Here is a 16,805-nt window from a genome sequence, read left to right on the forward strand (position 1 = left end):
TAGATAGATAGATAGATAGATAGATAGATATGACTAAACCATGGCATTGTATCATTATGTAGTATCTGTGAAGAAAAGTTGCATAACCAACATTTTTACTTTGCGTTTGACAACCTTACGTTATCTTGCACTGTAGACAAATGCCGCTACTGCTCACCTCCTCTCCCGGCCCCGCTTTATTGTGCTACTAGATGACAGGAGAATTTACATGACGACAAGATAATCTGCAAGTTCCCTGCTTCTTTTCCAGGCTATCATTCATCTTTAATAAATGGACTAATGCACCACAGAAAAGGGCCGTCGCATTCTCCTTCTGTCTCTTTATCCCTATAGGTACCATCTGATTCTCATTGTGTGTTTCATTTACTGAGGATCATGGTGTTGTTTCAACCCGGCCCAGAACATCTGCTTCTGAGATTCCAGAATTCTGCTTCCACTTTAGGTTCTCCTAAGAGCCGGATAGCTGCTTAGACGCACTGTGGCACTTTTATTACTGGAGATTACAGCATATTTACTGGGAAATTTACCCATCCTCGGTGTATGTTTAATCATACTTGCCAACTCTCCCGGAATGTCCGGGAGACTCCCGCATTTTGCGAGAGTCTCCCGGACTCCCGGGCGAGTGTGGCAATCTCCCGAATTCTGCCCACTTCACTAGGAAGTGCCCACTTCCTAGTGAAGTGGGCAGAATTAGATCCCAAACGCCGCGATTCCCGATGAATCGCGGCGTTTAGCCCCGCCCCCCGCTGTCAAATGACGCAATTTGCGTCATGACGTCACAGGGGGCGGGGCCTAAATGACGCGGTTTTGGCCGCCCCGCCCCCTCACGCCCCCCTCCACTGGCTGGCTCCCGGAAGAGAGCTGAAGAAAGTAGGTAAGTATGTGTTTAATTTATATTACTCATGAGTTTTTTTGCAGTCATGTGTCATGACGATGATTATTGGGATGATATACAGTATACATTCAGATCCTCCGCCCAAACCATTACTCTTAAACCTACCCATATATAACAATTGTTTTTAATAAAACATGATGTACTCAATATCATACTTGCCAACTTTCTAAAGTTGGCTTCCGGGAGCCTGCCGGGAATCGCAGCATTTTGGAGCTAATTCTGTCCACTTCACTAGGAAGTGGGCAGATCCGGGAGATTGCCACACTCTCCCGGGAGTCCGTGAGACTCACGCGAAATGCGGGAGTCTCCCGGACATTCCGGGAGAGTTGGCAAGTATGCTCAATATCAGGAGAAAATATGTGGATTCTTCATAAGTTCATTAAGGCAGGAGTTAATACATTGCTTTACGTATGCAGTGTGGTCTTAAGTTTTCATTCAACAAAAGAATAAGCTAATTATTGACATGACAGAAGAGAACTCTGTCAACCTATCTTTTCTTATTTGCTTTCAAGATTATATTATAGGACCACATCTTATAATATGTAAGTTGGGATACATAAAGGATTGGTTAATGACAGTCATTGATAACTGGCATGTTTGGATGTGTCTGTGAGGTCGGATGTCAGAGAGGGTGTGGTAGAGCAGGCTCCCTGCTTGATTATGGAGGAAGTTTTTTTTCCTATGCCCAATGAAGCCAACTGAATGCAGCCTTTCAAAGCCTAGATGGCTGAAAACAGAGGACAGTAGCTTAAAAGTGAGTTAGCTTGCAGCATTTACTAAGCAGTATCGCACATCACTGATCACTACACACCGCGCCCAGGGGCAGTGAACAATGAAATGAAATAATTTAATAGTAATCAATAAGTCTTTTTTTGGCACCATAGATAGTGTCTATTTGCAAATATAATCCCTATTCTATTTGTAATTATTTAATCATTTGTTTTATAAACTCAACAGGTTGCTTGGGTCTATTTTACACAAAATCCCCCAAAAAAGAACTTTCCTTTAAAATCTACAGTGCAGAGCAATGAGTAGTGATAAATACTGTTGGTGGAGAAGCTCATGTCATACTCTGCTCTGGACAGAGGTGGCGATGTTGCTGTATTTGCTATAACCTCTGCATGAAACAGCATAATAATGCATCAAGCTGTCACCTTGTGATTAATGCACAAAAGGTGCCACATACATGCACAATATGAATGAATGTAGAATACAGCAACGCAGACACTCATGTCACACTGTCAATCAAGAAAGTAAGTTGTCCCTTTCTCACAAAGGGGCAGATTTATCATTTAACCTTTTTTGTGGTTTATCTTTGTCCCCATAAAACTCTATGGTGATGGCAAAGTGCATCAACTGGCAATAAATCAAAGAAAATGAAAAAATCAGAAAGGATAAAAAAAAATTAGAGAGGGTTAAATTCAATCAGCAGTTCAGACGCACTTTTACATAGCAGTTGTCATGGCTCCTCCTCTTCTGCATCTGCAGAATTAGTGTCGCTACATAAATAGCTGCTGCTGATGATGATATGTATGTGCAGGCTCCCAAGGACTTTTCTCGTATGTCCATGTGATACGGACAAGGTTACGGTGAGACAGATGATATGCACAGTATTGCATAGTTGGAGTGTCCGGGAGACTCCCAAATTTCTGGGAGTTCTCCCAGACTCTCGGGAGAGCAGGGCAGTCTCCCGCATTCTGCCCACTTCATTGGTGAAGTGGGTAGGGATGGGGCTTTGTGATGAATCGCATCATCGTAGCCCCACCCACAGATGTAATAATCTGAAAACTGTGATGTTTACCTGGGGGGTAGGGCCTAATGACACAATCCTTGTGGCCACTCCCCACAGGTCCTGGACGGGAGATCTCAGAAGTATATTATCATCAGGAGAGAATAAACTTGCTGGGATGGACACTTTTTCCCTGAGCCCTCTTGGGTACTTCCTATTAATAAAATAAGGGGAAACACTATTTTTTATCTCCATGATAAGCGTTGATAAAAAAATATTACTTATCGCCGCAATGAGAGATTAATGATAAATAGCTCCCAAAATTTAGAGCGCCCATACACGCTACAATATAGACAGCCAATTAGGCCAAATTAGATCTTATTGGCCACAAAATCATGCCTTTATGGGCTAAAAAAGTCACCCAAACTTGATATACAACTGATGGGGAGACTCCTTTGCCCAGCAGAGACTGTAATATTACGGGACTCAAACATGAGTAAGACTGTCAGCAAAAGAAGCCAGTGTAGAACCTGGTAACTTTATTTAATTTATTTAATTTATTTTTAATTGGAACTCTCCTATTGCTATAGAGATTCAGGGCCTCATGTAGGGCCTGAGTCATTAAGGAGAGCAAAGCATAAAAAAGCAGTAACTTTGCACCTTGACAAAACCATGTTGCATTGGAGGGGAGGTAAATTTAAAATGTGGGGATAGATTTATAGTTGGGATAGGGCATGTCCTAGATCAACTTTACATTTCAGTGTAAAACTAAAGCCATCAAGTATCTGTGTGCTACACGACAAAGTAGCCAGTATTTTCCTTGCATGCAAAATAATAAACTCATTTGCACCCCTTGCATTGTAACATGGTTTGTCGAGGATCATATTTACTCCTTTTTTTGCCTTACTTTCCTTAATGAATCAGGCCCGTAGAGTTTGGATGTAATATCTGTCTAAAACGCAGATGGTAATTGCATTCAAAGACACATTTACAGGAGTATTTTGTACCAGTTGCATCCAAGCTGATCGTCATCACTATCGGTTCCCATATGGCCGCAACTGCAACTAGAGCTTTGAGAGCATGCGCAGAAGTAAAAAAGCGTATTATACGCAGAATGCGCTATTTCAGTCCCCCACATAAGCCTCTCAGGATCTATGCATTTGCTTTTTTCATAGGCTCTCATCATTACACATATAGTTCCAAATCTCCAACAGTCCCGAATTTTACAGGATAATCCCAATTCGCCACAACCAAAGGGGGTGAAGCTTACAGATAGGAGGGAGTGGCCTCAGTAAAATGGGCATGGCTAAATGAATTAAGAGGTATATTTGGGCAAATCAGGAGCATGACTGACAGATTAGGCACGTGACCAAATTTAGTTCATTTTCACCTGCAATGTTGCAGTTTTAAAGAAGAACTCCATCCTGAGCATAAGTGAGGGTGTGTGGGGGCGGGACTAGAAGAATTGCATCATTAGCCCTGCCCCCAAAATGGGCATCACTATTCTGGACCAATAAAAACAGGGGGTGGGGCCACGATGGTGCATCCATGGCGTCACTAAGCCCCACCCACTCCGCTTAGTTTACACAGCCGGCCAGGATCAGGGAGAAGTGCCTGCTCTCCCAGAAATTCGGGAGTCTCCCGGACATTCCAGGAGAGTAGGCAACTGTGTACGTTCCATTGTCTATTGTCACTCGTAATGATTTATCATGCTTAACAAAGACATGCAGACTGCTGCATGTTAACAATGTTTCACTAACGACACCGCATAATACAAGAGTGAGTGCATTTCACTGCTATAAGGTAAAGAAACAAAAAACATTTTGATTGAACGACACTTTTAAAGCTCCTTGATGTTGGGCAATGTGCAGTAAGCCAGTGAGTGCCAATGGAGCTTAATATGAGAGCGTGTGTTAGTGCAGTGACTTATTCTGATAATCATTAAAGTACCAGGCCATGTGGTCTGGCCCACTTTGAATATAGAGGAAGAATTGCTCTTAAGCTCCCGGTTATGATGAGAGGAATTATGCGTAAAGACTCTGGAAGTCCATATAATTGGGCTTTGTTGCTACACATTCCTTTCAAATCTCTTCAGACAAACTAACAAGCCCCTCGCTCACGCGGGCCAGCCGGGAGGACATGGCTGTAATCCCATTATTTTCCTGGGCAAATGAGAGCCACGTGTGGTGTGGCGATGATGGAAAGGAGTGAGGGGAGACCAACGCAGTTAGAGTGACACAAGATGAGGTTTAGGGGAAAGACAGCAGAACGAGAATTCTACATGCAGAACAGATCTCTGTATGGCAGAGAGATACAAGCCATCTTACGAACCTTGGAAAATAGTTTTTATTAACATTATGTCATTCTAAAAATGTGTTTTGAAGTGAAAGTTGTATTAAGTGCTAATAATGGAAAATCATTGGGTTCATTAGTCAGATCCAAAGCCTTTGGTGTATTTAATGTTGTTTAAAATTGTACGTTGTTCATAATTTAGTATTATTTATTTATTATCATTTATTTACATAACACCAATCATATTACACAAACAGATGAATATTCTGCAAAGCCAATTAACTGACCAGTTATGTTTTTGGACTGTGGGAGGAAACCGAAGCACCTGGAGGAAAAACACACAAACACGGGAAGAACGTACAAACTCCACGCAGATAAGGAGGAATTGAACTCATGACCTCAGTGCTGTGAGGCAGCAATGCTAACCACTGAGCCACTGTGCTGGGCAAAAAGGGTGCCCTAATTTTACTGATCTCTATTTGATTCTAACTAATAGGTAAACATTTTATTAACTTTTTTTGTAAATTAACCATACAAGTATGGATGGTTACCTGGTGGTAAAGGGAAGTATTTATATTACATGGAAGTGTTGATAATTAATAAAATAATACACACTTGTATTATTATCCTATTTGATGTAAACAAATGTAGCACATGCTCTCCAAGGAAACTGGATATCTAAGAAAGGGAATATGCCTTATTTCTAAAGATGGATTACTTATTGTTTTCTTAAATATGATATTAATCCAGATATACCATACTTGTCTACCTTTGGCAAGTTGTATCAGGGAGAGGGGCGTGTCTAGAGGGTGGGGCACGGTGAAGCGAGCCATTTTGGCCCCGCCCCCCGCGTCTAATATGCCGTTTTGTTGCAGGGGGTGGGGCCAAAATTACGCGATTCACCGCAAATCGCGTAATTTTAGCCCCGCAATTGCGGGATGCAGAAGATTTGCCAGTCTCCCGGACATTCCTGGAGAGTTGGCAAGTATGAGATATACATTACACGGTATTGGTATATGTATGCAGGGCCGGATTAAGGGAATGGAGGCCCCTGGGCTAAGGGGGCCTCCATTCCCCCGTGAGGGCCCCTCCCTGTGATCCGAGCTGCCCGCGCCCCCCCCCCGTGATCCGAGCTGCCCGCACCCGACCGATCAATACTGCTGCTGAGTACTTTCAAGGGCCCACAGGATGCCATAGGCCCCTGGGCTGTAGCCCAGTTAGCCCTATGGTTAATCCGGCCCTGTATGTATGTATTTATGTACATGATATCTGCACAAATGGTGACTTCCAATGTCACTGACTATGACTGATGATTCTAAAGTCACAGTGAGGCTTATGTGATACCATTCTCACACAGCTTTGGCATTTCGTGCTCTGTATAAAAGAATTCATCCTGGTATACAGCGGCTTTAAATTGTCACATGACCTATCAATGGCTTCCAGTGACTTCCTTATAATTTACAAGGATTGGTACATTACACACTATGTTTAATTGTTCAACTAAATATACAGGTTTCAGTTATTATACCCATATTGTGTAATGCTTCTAATCACTGGAACAGCGCGGCTTTGATTGCCGAAAATATAATGTTTAAAACTTCAAAAGTCTAACTAAAATTAGTTTATATATGTTTATCTCTGGTCACAAAAAGACATTGTATTCAAAAAATCATTATCCACCATGATAAACATGAATGAGCTACAACATATGAAAATAAAATAAAATGTAAAACTGTCAGAACTTGATAACCCTCAATCTCAGTAATAAGTTCAAACAATACATTTAATTACTGGAAGAGACACCTATCTGTAATAACAGATCAGCCGGCATTATAAATAAGTGTTATAAGCTATAACAAATAAATCTGACAATATAGCAGGAAGGAGCTGGGGGCCCTAGGACCGTCTGTTGCCTGTCACTGATCTAGGGGAACCACTTTAAATGGCTGTGGGAGGGGTTTGTGAGTGGGAGGACCCAACTGAAGCTGCAATATCCATGATTAATCCTGCCACTATACCATACTTAGGGGAGATCAAGTGTGAGGACAGGGGGGGGAAGCGAATCACATAATTTTGGCCACCTCCGCTGTCCTTACAAATTTTGCCCTTGCGGGAGATTGGTCTGCTCTCACGAGAGCAAAGGAGACCTTCCCAGAAAATCGTGAGTCTCCCGGACAGGGGCATGGAGACAAACCACAGAAAACACATCTGCATGGAGAGTCCCCAAAGCCCCCGGGAGGGGGGAGAGCTCCTTATTACCAGTTGGTAATGCAGCTTTAATAAGGATGTCCACTCATCTGTTCCTACACTCATAACCCCAAACTTATAATATGCTTTGCAAACGTTGTTATTTATTTTTCTTCTGTGGTTGAAAAACAACATTTAGCCATAGTTGCCAACATTGGCAACCTGTGTCCCAGGAGGTCCGGGAGGCAGGTGGGTGTGTGTGGAGAGGAGAGGGATGCTCAAAGAATTACGCTGTTAGCCCCCAAAGCCGTCATCACTTTTTTGGAGGATAAAAATAGGGGGGGGGGGGGGGCCACAATGACGCGTATACGGCACCACTAAGCTCCGCCCCCCTCACCTATGTTTAATTTGCAGAGCTGGCCGGGAATCGGGAGAATTGCCTACTCTTCTGGGAGTCCGGGAGACCGACCCCGGATTTCGGGAGTCTCCCGGACATTTCGGGAGAGTTAGCAAGTATGCAATTATCTCTTTCAGTTTCTCTGTACCATTGAGATATATGCCTTTTGCATAGTGTTTCAACATTGTCTGTATGCCAAGATCTATTGTAGTGAATAGGGACTGAAGATAGGGGATCTGCAAATGACATTTTATGACATCATGTCCTTATTTTAGCACAAATGCACCTGTTTATTATGAATGTACAGACATGTGTGTTGGCCGCCTCTGCTGGAGGGGGTTAGGGGTGACACAAGTTTGCATCTTCTGCTGGGAGGTAAGCACAGCTAATGGTTGGAGGTGAGAGGTCATCCCCACCAGCCCTGGTGGCCACCGCCTCCTTTGGAGACCCCTACTTATGATTTATAGCCACTTATGCACAAAATCTAATGTGCGGCACACCTGCATAACACAACTTCGCCCATTCTGTTTTATGTGCGGTGATCCCATTTGCAGATGATTAAAGCATTGCAGTATAGTCATTTGGGGGAGTGGACACAACAAATCAGGGACACGGCTGGGCAGATGATAGAGATGACCTAATGTGTTGCAGTTTTCACATGAGACATAGGCAGTGTCCCTTTCTTCTAATACATCACTTTGTATTTTACATCACACTCATTCTCCACACAGCACGAACCTGTGAAGAATCATGGCTGAAGATCACAGAATTGAGGTCTCCACAGTTGTAATGTTTTATGAGGTCTTCTGTTGTGTAGGGGGCTTGGAAGCTTCCTGCCCGCAGACTTTCGTGCTGCAGTAATGTCTGATTTAAAGCAAATAAAACCTGAGGACGAAAAAAAAAAATATTACAACGTTAAAGTCTTCTTCTGCTGCTGGGCCTTTGTAACATACAATGGGGGACATTGATGAAAACTAGAGCAAATAGAAAAAAAAGTGGCGTTGTCAATAGCAACCAATCAGATTCTGTCTGTAATTGTTGTAGCACAGTTTAGAAAATTAAAGCAAACATTTGATTGGTCGCTATGGACCCCACTATCCTCTTCTTTTGCCCTAGAATCAATAAATGTTCCCCATCTCCAAAATGTAATCATCAGAACAGAAATGTAAATACTGTTGCTCCAGATACTGTACTTTTTAATGAACACAGTTGCTATCTGCTAAAAATCAATCACTGAAACTAAATATAACAGTTTGCTTAATAATATGCTATCTAACAAAGCCGTAACCCACGGCAACCTACTGTAGGTTGACTCAGACCAAGCTGTAATAATGAAAGTCTGATTGGTTGCTATGAATTACAGTATAACTATGCAGTGTGCACCGAGTTATTAAATAAGCCGGAGAGCGTAGTTATCTTACTGGATTGTAGTCCTTCCTCAAGGTAAATATTAGTAAAAGGTTGTTAAACACAGCTGAGCCAGGACTATGTATTCCAAACCCTGACATCTGACAATTCTAGGATTAATAATGTAATAAGGAGGATGGGTACAGAGGAGCGCCCACCAGACGAGAACATTCCAGGTATTTGTTTCTTCATTTCATGGATGAATATTTTTATAGGGGCTGATGTTAGACTACAGACTGCCTTCCTGGACTGCAAAGTGAAGTTACTATTTTGTACATGTAAAACACAATCTATCCCAAAATATATCTGTAGCAATCGCCTTATTATATAGGAATGTTCACTGACCACCGTGTTTTGGTTTTGGATCTGTATTAACTTCGTATTTTGGTTTTGGCAAAACCGCCCTCATGTGTTTTGGTTTTGATTTTGGATATGTATTTTAAATTTTTTTTAAATTGCTAAAAAATGCTAAAATCACATAAATTGGCTCTTTTTTTGTTCCTACATTATTATTAACCTCAATAACCTTATTTTTCAGTCATTTACAGCTAATTTTTGTTAAGTGACAAGAACACTGCTACCCCTCCTGTTTCTGTATAAGCAATGGCACTGAGCTATATCACTGGAGACTGGAGAGTGACAAGAACACTGCTACCCCTCCTATTTCTGTGTGAGCAATGGCACTGAGCAATGTCACTGGATACTGGAGAGTGACAAGAACACTGCTACCCCTCCTGTTTCTGTATTAGCAATGGCACTGAGCAATGTCACTGAAGAATGGAGAGTGGCAAGAACACTGCTACCCCTGTTTCTGTATTAGCAATGGCACTGAGCAATGTCACTGGAGAATGGAGAGTGACAAGAACACTGCTTCCCCTGTTTCTGTGTAGCAATGGTACTGAGCAATGTCACTGGAGAATGGAGAGTGACAAGAACATTGCTACCCCTGTTTCTGTGTGAGCAATGGCACTGAGCAATGTCACTGGAGACTGGAGAGTGGCAAGAACTCTGCTACCCCTGTTTCTGTGTGAGCAATGGCGCTGGATCTCCTGGAGAGGGGGGTACTAATTCAAAACCCGCAAGATGTGACAAAGCAACGATAACATTTTGCCTCGATTCAGAACCGAGGAAGCAGGAAGTACTAAGCCGGCACAGCCCGATAAGGTACTCGGATTGGCGATGTTCATGGGAGGGGTCGGTTTTTAAAAAACCGAGCCTGAGCATCTCTAATTCTTATACCACAAATTCAAACTAACAAGCCACCTTGTTTAAAGAACTAGGTCAGCTAGCTTTGGACGACATATTTTTGCCTACAAGGTCCAGAAAATTCACATCAAAAGGTTTATGGCAGAGCATGCTGGGAACTGTAGTTTAGTAGCTGGAGAGTCGCAGCCTAAACATCGGATTGTCAGTGCAGTATACAATCATAATTAAAGTTGACCTGTTAATTGGACTTTAATAGCAAAGACCTATTTCACCAGTGATGAAAAATATCCATGAAATTTTATTTACATAATTACTAGTTATAGCCCAAGTACAGAGATATTGACACACACACACACACACACACACACACACATATACACTATACCCCTTCATCCGAGAAGTGCAAATCAAACGATTGAAGTGTAACTTAAAAGGGTTATTTTACAGTTCCTACCAGAAGAATATGACTGTCGACCCTACAAATCAGCCATGACCCTTATTCATCTAAAACACAGTTCATGCCCCTCACAAATTTAGGGTCCTACCCTCCTCTCCAGCTTCCCATGTCCACAATATGACTTACAATTCCAACCTTGACACCATCAAAACACACTCTCCCTTTGTTCTTTGCAAGGTTAAAAAGTTGACATCAACAGACACTCAATTATGGTAAATTGTATCTGAAAATCTGCTACTGAGCCTGTATATGACAAGAACAAGTGTATTTCTTTGTAATAAATCTTTTGTCGCTCTTTGGCCATTTGAAATGTTGGGATTAATAAAGAAATAATAGTAATATTTACTCAATATCTATATAAAATAACATAAACACATCAGAATGAAGCATGTCTCAAATAAGTGTTTTGTCTTATGCATATCAGACTTCCTGTCAATAACCCTAACAAATGATAAACCATGTTTGGTCAATATGACTGATAACAGAGGTCAAAAGTGGAGAAAATAACATTAAGACACATTTTAAAGTCCATTTTCCACTGGTCTCAACCGTTGTGCTTATACTAGTGTATAAAACTAATAAAAACATGTAAATGGTGATTGGAATGGAACCTAATGGTTCCAATGACTCCATTCCTAATTACGTGGGAAGCGTGGTTGTGACCTCCGCAGCCAAAAGTGCTGGTTACCAGCCCACGCCAACCACAATCACATTTGACATGTGGTGCAAGTGGGTAACCAGCCTAAGGGGTAGATTTATCAAACCTTCTAAAAATGTAAAGTGAAAAATGGAGGTGTTGCCCATAGCAACCAATCAGATTCTAGCTATCATTTTGTAGAATGTACAAGATAAATAATAGCTAGAATCTGATGGGTTGCTATGGGCAACATCTACACTTTTAGAGCTTTGATAAATCTACACCTATGGGTTTGTGCTCATGATTTTTTTTGGGAGTCAACCTGTACACTGAACAAATCCTCCAAAATCATGGCTAAATATCCATTCACAGTTTGCTTTACAAACCTACTGTTGGAGTGTGGATAATAATGTCAGCATCATTTTCCCATGTGTATACAAGATGTTTATTAGATAACTTTTCAATTTGGATCAACTTGTATTTTTAGGTCTTGTGACATTTTTCGGAGCTCATTTACAGAATGCTAATTAAAAGATCTCCTAGGATTTTCCTTAATATATAACTTTAGAATGGTCAGGAACATAATTACAGTACTTAAAAATCGAAGCTGAAGTTGGGGACGCAAATAAAAATTACGAGAGCCGCCCACGGCCCTGAAGACACCTGTTTGCTATAAAATCTATTTACTGTACATTCAGTTTTCAAATGCAGTTGATCCGACAGTAAAATCACCAAATCTACCCAAATAAGGATCATCATCATCATTTATTTATATAGCGCCACTGATTCTGCAGCGCTGTACAGAGAACTCATTCACATCAGTCCCTGCCCCATTGGAGCTTACAGTCTAAATCCCAATTTTGATAGCAGCTAATTAACCTACTAGTATGTTTTTGGAGTGTGGGAGGAAACCGGAGCACCCGGAGGAAACCCACGCAAACACGGGGAAAACATACAAACTCCGCACAGAGAAGGCCATGGTTGGGAATTGAACTCATGACCCCAGCACTGTGAGGCAGAAGTGCTAACCACTAAGCCACCGTGCTGCCCAAAGGATTGTGCACTTAGCACAAATAATCATTTTATCATATCTATGAATGAAAAAACAGACATATTTAGGATTTATACATATCATTTCTAAACAGAATCTAAACACTTAGGACAAAATTGAGAGCAGCTTTTTAAAAAACAAACATAGAAATAAACTTTTTTGTAACTGGGAGTAAGAGATTAAAAACGGCACATCGAGAAACGCTTGGAGTTATATTTTGTAAATGCGCTGTGTCCCCCTTTCATCTTGTGTCTTATTTCCGTCTGTGCTGGGTGAAAGACATTTGAAACTGCGTTGGTATTTATGATTACTACTGTGCTGAATGGTGAGCAATGCGATCCCGCGAGAGACACTGACCCTAGGCCCTTCATATCAAAATGGCTCTCAGTTACAATTTCCTTAAAGACTATTCAGACTCTGACTTCAAAATAAATACGCTTATTGAGTCAGAGTGCCCGAAGAAAATCCCACCTAATAAATAAAATGTATGTTATTTACTCAAGGAAATGATGGAGAATTATTACTCAGCCTAACATCATGATTCCATAGATTTATGATCCTTCTGTCCACGTCCTACTGAAGCTTTTTTTTTTTTTTTTTTCCTGAAGCACTGTTCTGTTGCCGAATTTGGTTTTGAAAGAAACCTTTTAAGAGAAGGGGTTTCAACAAACATTAACCGGTGGTTGGCATAATCCATACTACAAACAGATTTTGTCAAATGACCTCTTCAGTTTTCATTTCGCAGCCATAATTAACATGACCTGCCATTAATCAGGGCACAATAATGGCAATGTGGGCCTGTGTGGGAGGGAAGAGGTCAGACCTCATTAGTGATGCCTTGGAGTTTGATGGCTGCGCTCGGATTAAGGGATATGGGGAAAATATATATGCGCAGCTTCTTGAATGGTGAGACAGGTTTGCTCAATTTAAGACTGTATTTTTTGGGCTTAGGGTACAGCCTGTGAAATGCTGAGTGGTTCTAAAAATAATGAAGACGTAGGACATGGACAATATTTTGTATAGTTGAGCTTTTGTAGAAGTACCTGCCCCATGATGCTCAGAGGGCTGACATAAATGGGGAGGTAGATCACCAACGTCCAGTAGGGCTAGGTACACAATGAAGAATTTTCAGACCGACATGTTGTCTCAAACGATTAAACCTGCGACTGAAGGTCCAATCAGTCTGGTGATTCATGCATACACACTGACACAATTTACCTTCAGATCTGTGCTCTTCATCTGGTCCTCTAGTCTTCAGAGAATGGCAGCACAATATTCATTCATTCACTCTTATCACATTGTCACACTGATTAAAACCGCCTTGTTATAACTATCCACATGTCCTAACGAATTTCGTTAGCATCTGTTACTCCGAAACAAAAGATTCTGTCTCAGAACGAACAAATGAATTATTCCTTCTACAGCACTCTCTACATTTATTCACCGGGACCTTCATCGCTAGCATCTGCTGAAAAGAGCCTGACTCTGTAAACTCTATGGAGATCATGAGCATGAGTTTATACACACTACATGATTGGTCGGTGGTTGGTTGGAAAATATTAAACAGTACGACCAACCACATGAGCCAACAAATGACACTTTTAAACGACTTTCGACCATCGTGTCACTATACACACTAACCCGACTTTCGACCGAACTGTCGTATGTTGGCTGATTTGCCCGATTATTGCCCGAAAACACTCCAGTGTGTACCTAGCCTATGACTGTGTATTCTGGGACATACTTATTTGAAGTGTACCTGCTGTGTACATTAAGTGGCTCAGTGGAGACAGACATTTTTGGGGCTGGACCGCCGTTCATGAGAAGGCTACCTATTAATACTTTTTAGTATATCTATGGCATACTTGCTTACTTTGGCGAAGTTATTTCCAGGAGAGGGGTGTGACTGGAGGGCGGGGAGCGGGCAAACGCGTCATTTTTACCCTAAATGATGTCATTCACAGCGAATCGTGTCATGTTTGGAAGCCAGTAGCGGAGTGCAGGAGACTTGCCAGCTCTCCCGGGAGTCCGTGAGACTGACCCGAGTTTTGGGAGTCTCCCGGGCATTCCGGGAAAGTTGGCAAGTATAATCTATGAGCTGCATTCTCATGGATATTGGTTAAGCCCAAAAGATTTCTGCCTCCTCTGTGTATAGCAACCAATCAGATTCTAGTTATCATTTATTTAGTACATTCTACAAAATGACAGCTAGAATCTGATTGGTTGCTATAGGCAACTTCTCCACTTTTTCAAACCTGCAGATTACTAAATATACCCCTTTGTGTGGGCAGCACATAGAGGGACATTTCTGAATCACTGACATTTCTAACTGGTGCAACGGAAAAAGTAGCATTGCCCATAGCAACCAGAATAGATTCTACACATATGTATGAATATTCACTTATTTAGAATATGCATTCAGTTTGTAAGTATTACTCGTTAATGAAACTGTGTCATAAACATAAGAAGACTCATATTTTTTTCTATCGTGTCTACAATCCCAGCTGTAGAATTATGTATCTCCAGCTGTTATCGGTACTTGCGGCTCTGAGACAGTTGGAGAAACTCAGATTGTCTAATTGTGCATGAGCCTATCAAACATTAGGTGCTAATGATGGAATCGCATACAAGCTAATTCTTAGGCGACTCAACGTCCCAGCACTCTGCATGATACAGTCAGTTTGATATTCAGCGCCGTCTTCATGTTTTTTCCTAATTAGGTTAGACAGTCTGTTCTTATGAAGGCCAAGCAGCTTAGAATAACACGCTATTAATAAGTCATACTGTTCTAATTCCTATTTTAATGAAAGCCTTGGCTGCTGTACAACGGCAAATGAAATATTTAGGTTGAAGAAAATAGTAGTTTGTTTTATGCCGCTAAAAAACAGTGGGATATGTTTCAAAAGTTGGGAAAGGCGTAAGTTTTTAATCATTACATTACTGTGATACCTCGGAGAGCAGACAGTTTTGTTGCTGGACATGTCACATGACCTTACTAGACGTCACACCTTTAGAGACTGTACCCAGCAACATCATCCCAACATTCCATATCTGGACAGCAGAGACTTTAAACCACACCCCTTACCTGTCCTGCCCAGGACACACCCTGTTCGACCAAAACCGTAACTCAAAATAAGAACATCCCCCTGGACCACTAATCCTTCCCCTTGAAATAGAAATGAAAACAACAAGGGGACTTCCAGCAGCTCTCACTACATAAAAGTATATCATGCATAAACAGAGGTATAAAGGTGGAAACCATGGTCAGTATTAATATGTGTGATCTATATCTGTATTTTTAGCTGACGGTTTACTTTCCACAGGCTTATGTTATCAGTTCAGTTGTATATGACATAATATATCGTCAATAGAAATGACATACTTAGGGATATTGTGATGATGATGTCACTAGGTGCTATGATGATGACACTAGGTGCTATCATGATGTCACTAGGTGCTATGATGATGTCACTATGATGTCACTAGGTGCTCTGATGATGTCACTAGGTGCTTTGATGATTTCGCTAGGTGCTATCAAGATATTACTAGGTGCTATCATGATGTCACTTGGTGCTATGATGATGTCAATAAGTGCTATGATGATGTCACTATGTGCTATCATGTCACTAGGTGCTCTGATTATGTCACTAGGTGCTATGATGATGTCACTAGGTGCTATGATGATGTCATTAGGTATTTGATGATGTCACTAGGTGCTATCATGATATCACTAGGTGCTTTGATGATATCACTAGGTATTTGATTATGTCACTAGGTGCTATCATGATATCACTAGGTGCTTTGATGATGTCACCAGGTGTTATCATGATGTCACTTGGTCCTGTCACTAGGTTTACTTTTCAACACTAATATTCATAGCTGAACATATTCAAAGTTGTGTAAACCTTACCTAGGAGGGCACAGAGATAGTCTGTAGGACACAAAGATAATAGTCTTGTAGATTTGTATAGCAGGCAGGCTAGAGTGCATAATAAATTGTAGCAATTGTGAAGCAACAGGTATTACACGGGGCTCAGGCTACGATCCAATATAAAGCCATCTGGCTACCTGTAATTTACCATCACCTCCGCTGTCACCAACCGCTCTGCCAGTAACCACGTCTCTCTCCGCTAACTCGACTTTTATCGGTTTGGGAAGCTGGCACCCTTAGCAAGTTCCAACAAACCCTGTTCTCTTTGTTCTACAGGCGTATGGTTTAATGCCATGATGGATATTTACAATAGAATAGATGTTTTCAACATATTTGTAGCTGTTAAAAGTGAAGTTTACTGATATTGTTTAAAAATCATGTTCACCAATTGAGACCAAGATGATCTTAGTGCTATAGAGAAACCTATTTGTTTCAGTGTTGTTTTTCATCAGTAATGAAGCAAATAAAAATAATTTATTAAAGTTTTCGACATCTCCGATGGACGTCTTCCTTGTGAGAGTAACGTCACACTGTTCTATAAATTTCAAAGCAATGGCATGTTAAATTACATGCCGTCATCTGCACAGCAATCTATGTTTATCTTTAACTACAAGAA

The 16,805-nt window shown here is 41.2% G+C and overlaps 1 protein-coding gene across 1 annotated transcript in view; it reads right to left on the reverse strand.

Annotated features, from left to right (window-relative positions):
• TRABD2B (TraB domain containing 2B) overlaps positions 1-16,805 on the reverse strand; it is a 233,989-nt gene that overhangs the window by 122,600 nt on the left and 94,584 nt on the right. Inside the window, exon 3 of the mRNA XM_075182037.1 lies at positions 8,239-8,385. Coding sequence (XP_075038138.1) covers positions 8,239-8,385 — 147 coding nt within the window. The remainder of the gene's footprint in view (positions 1-8,238; positions 8,386-16,805) is intronic.

This window comes from Mixophyes fleayi, chromosome 8 (genome assembly GCF_038048845.1).
Source record: "Mixophyes fleayi isolate aMixFle1 chromosome 8, aMixFle1.hap1, whole genome shotgun sequence".
NCBI classification, from domain to species: Eukaryota; Metazoa; Chordata; class Amphibia; order Anura; family Limnodynastidae; genus Mixophyes; species Mixophyes fleayi.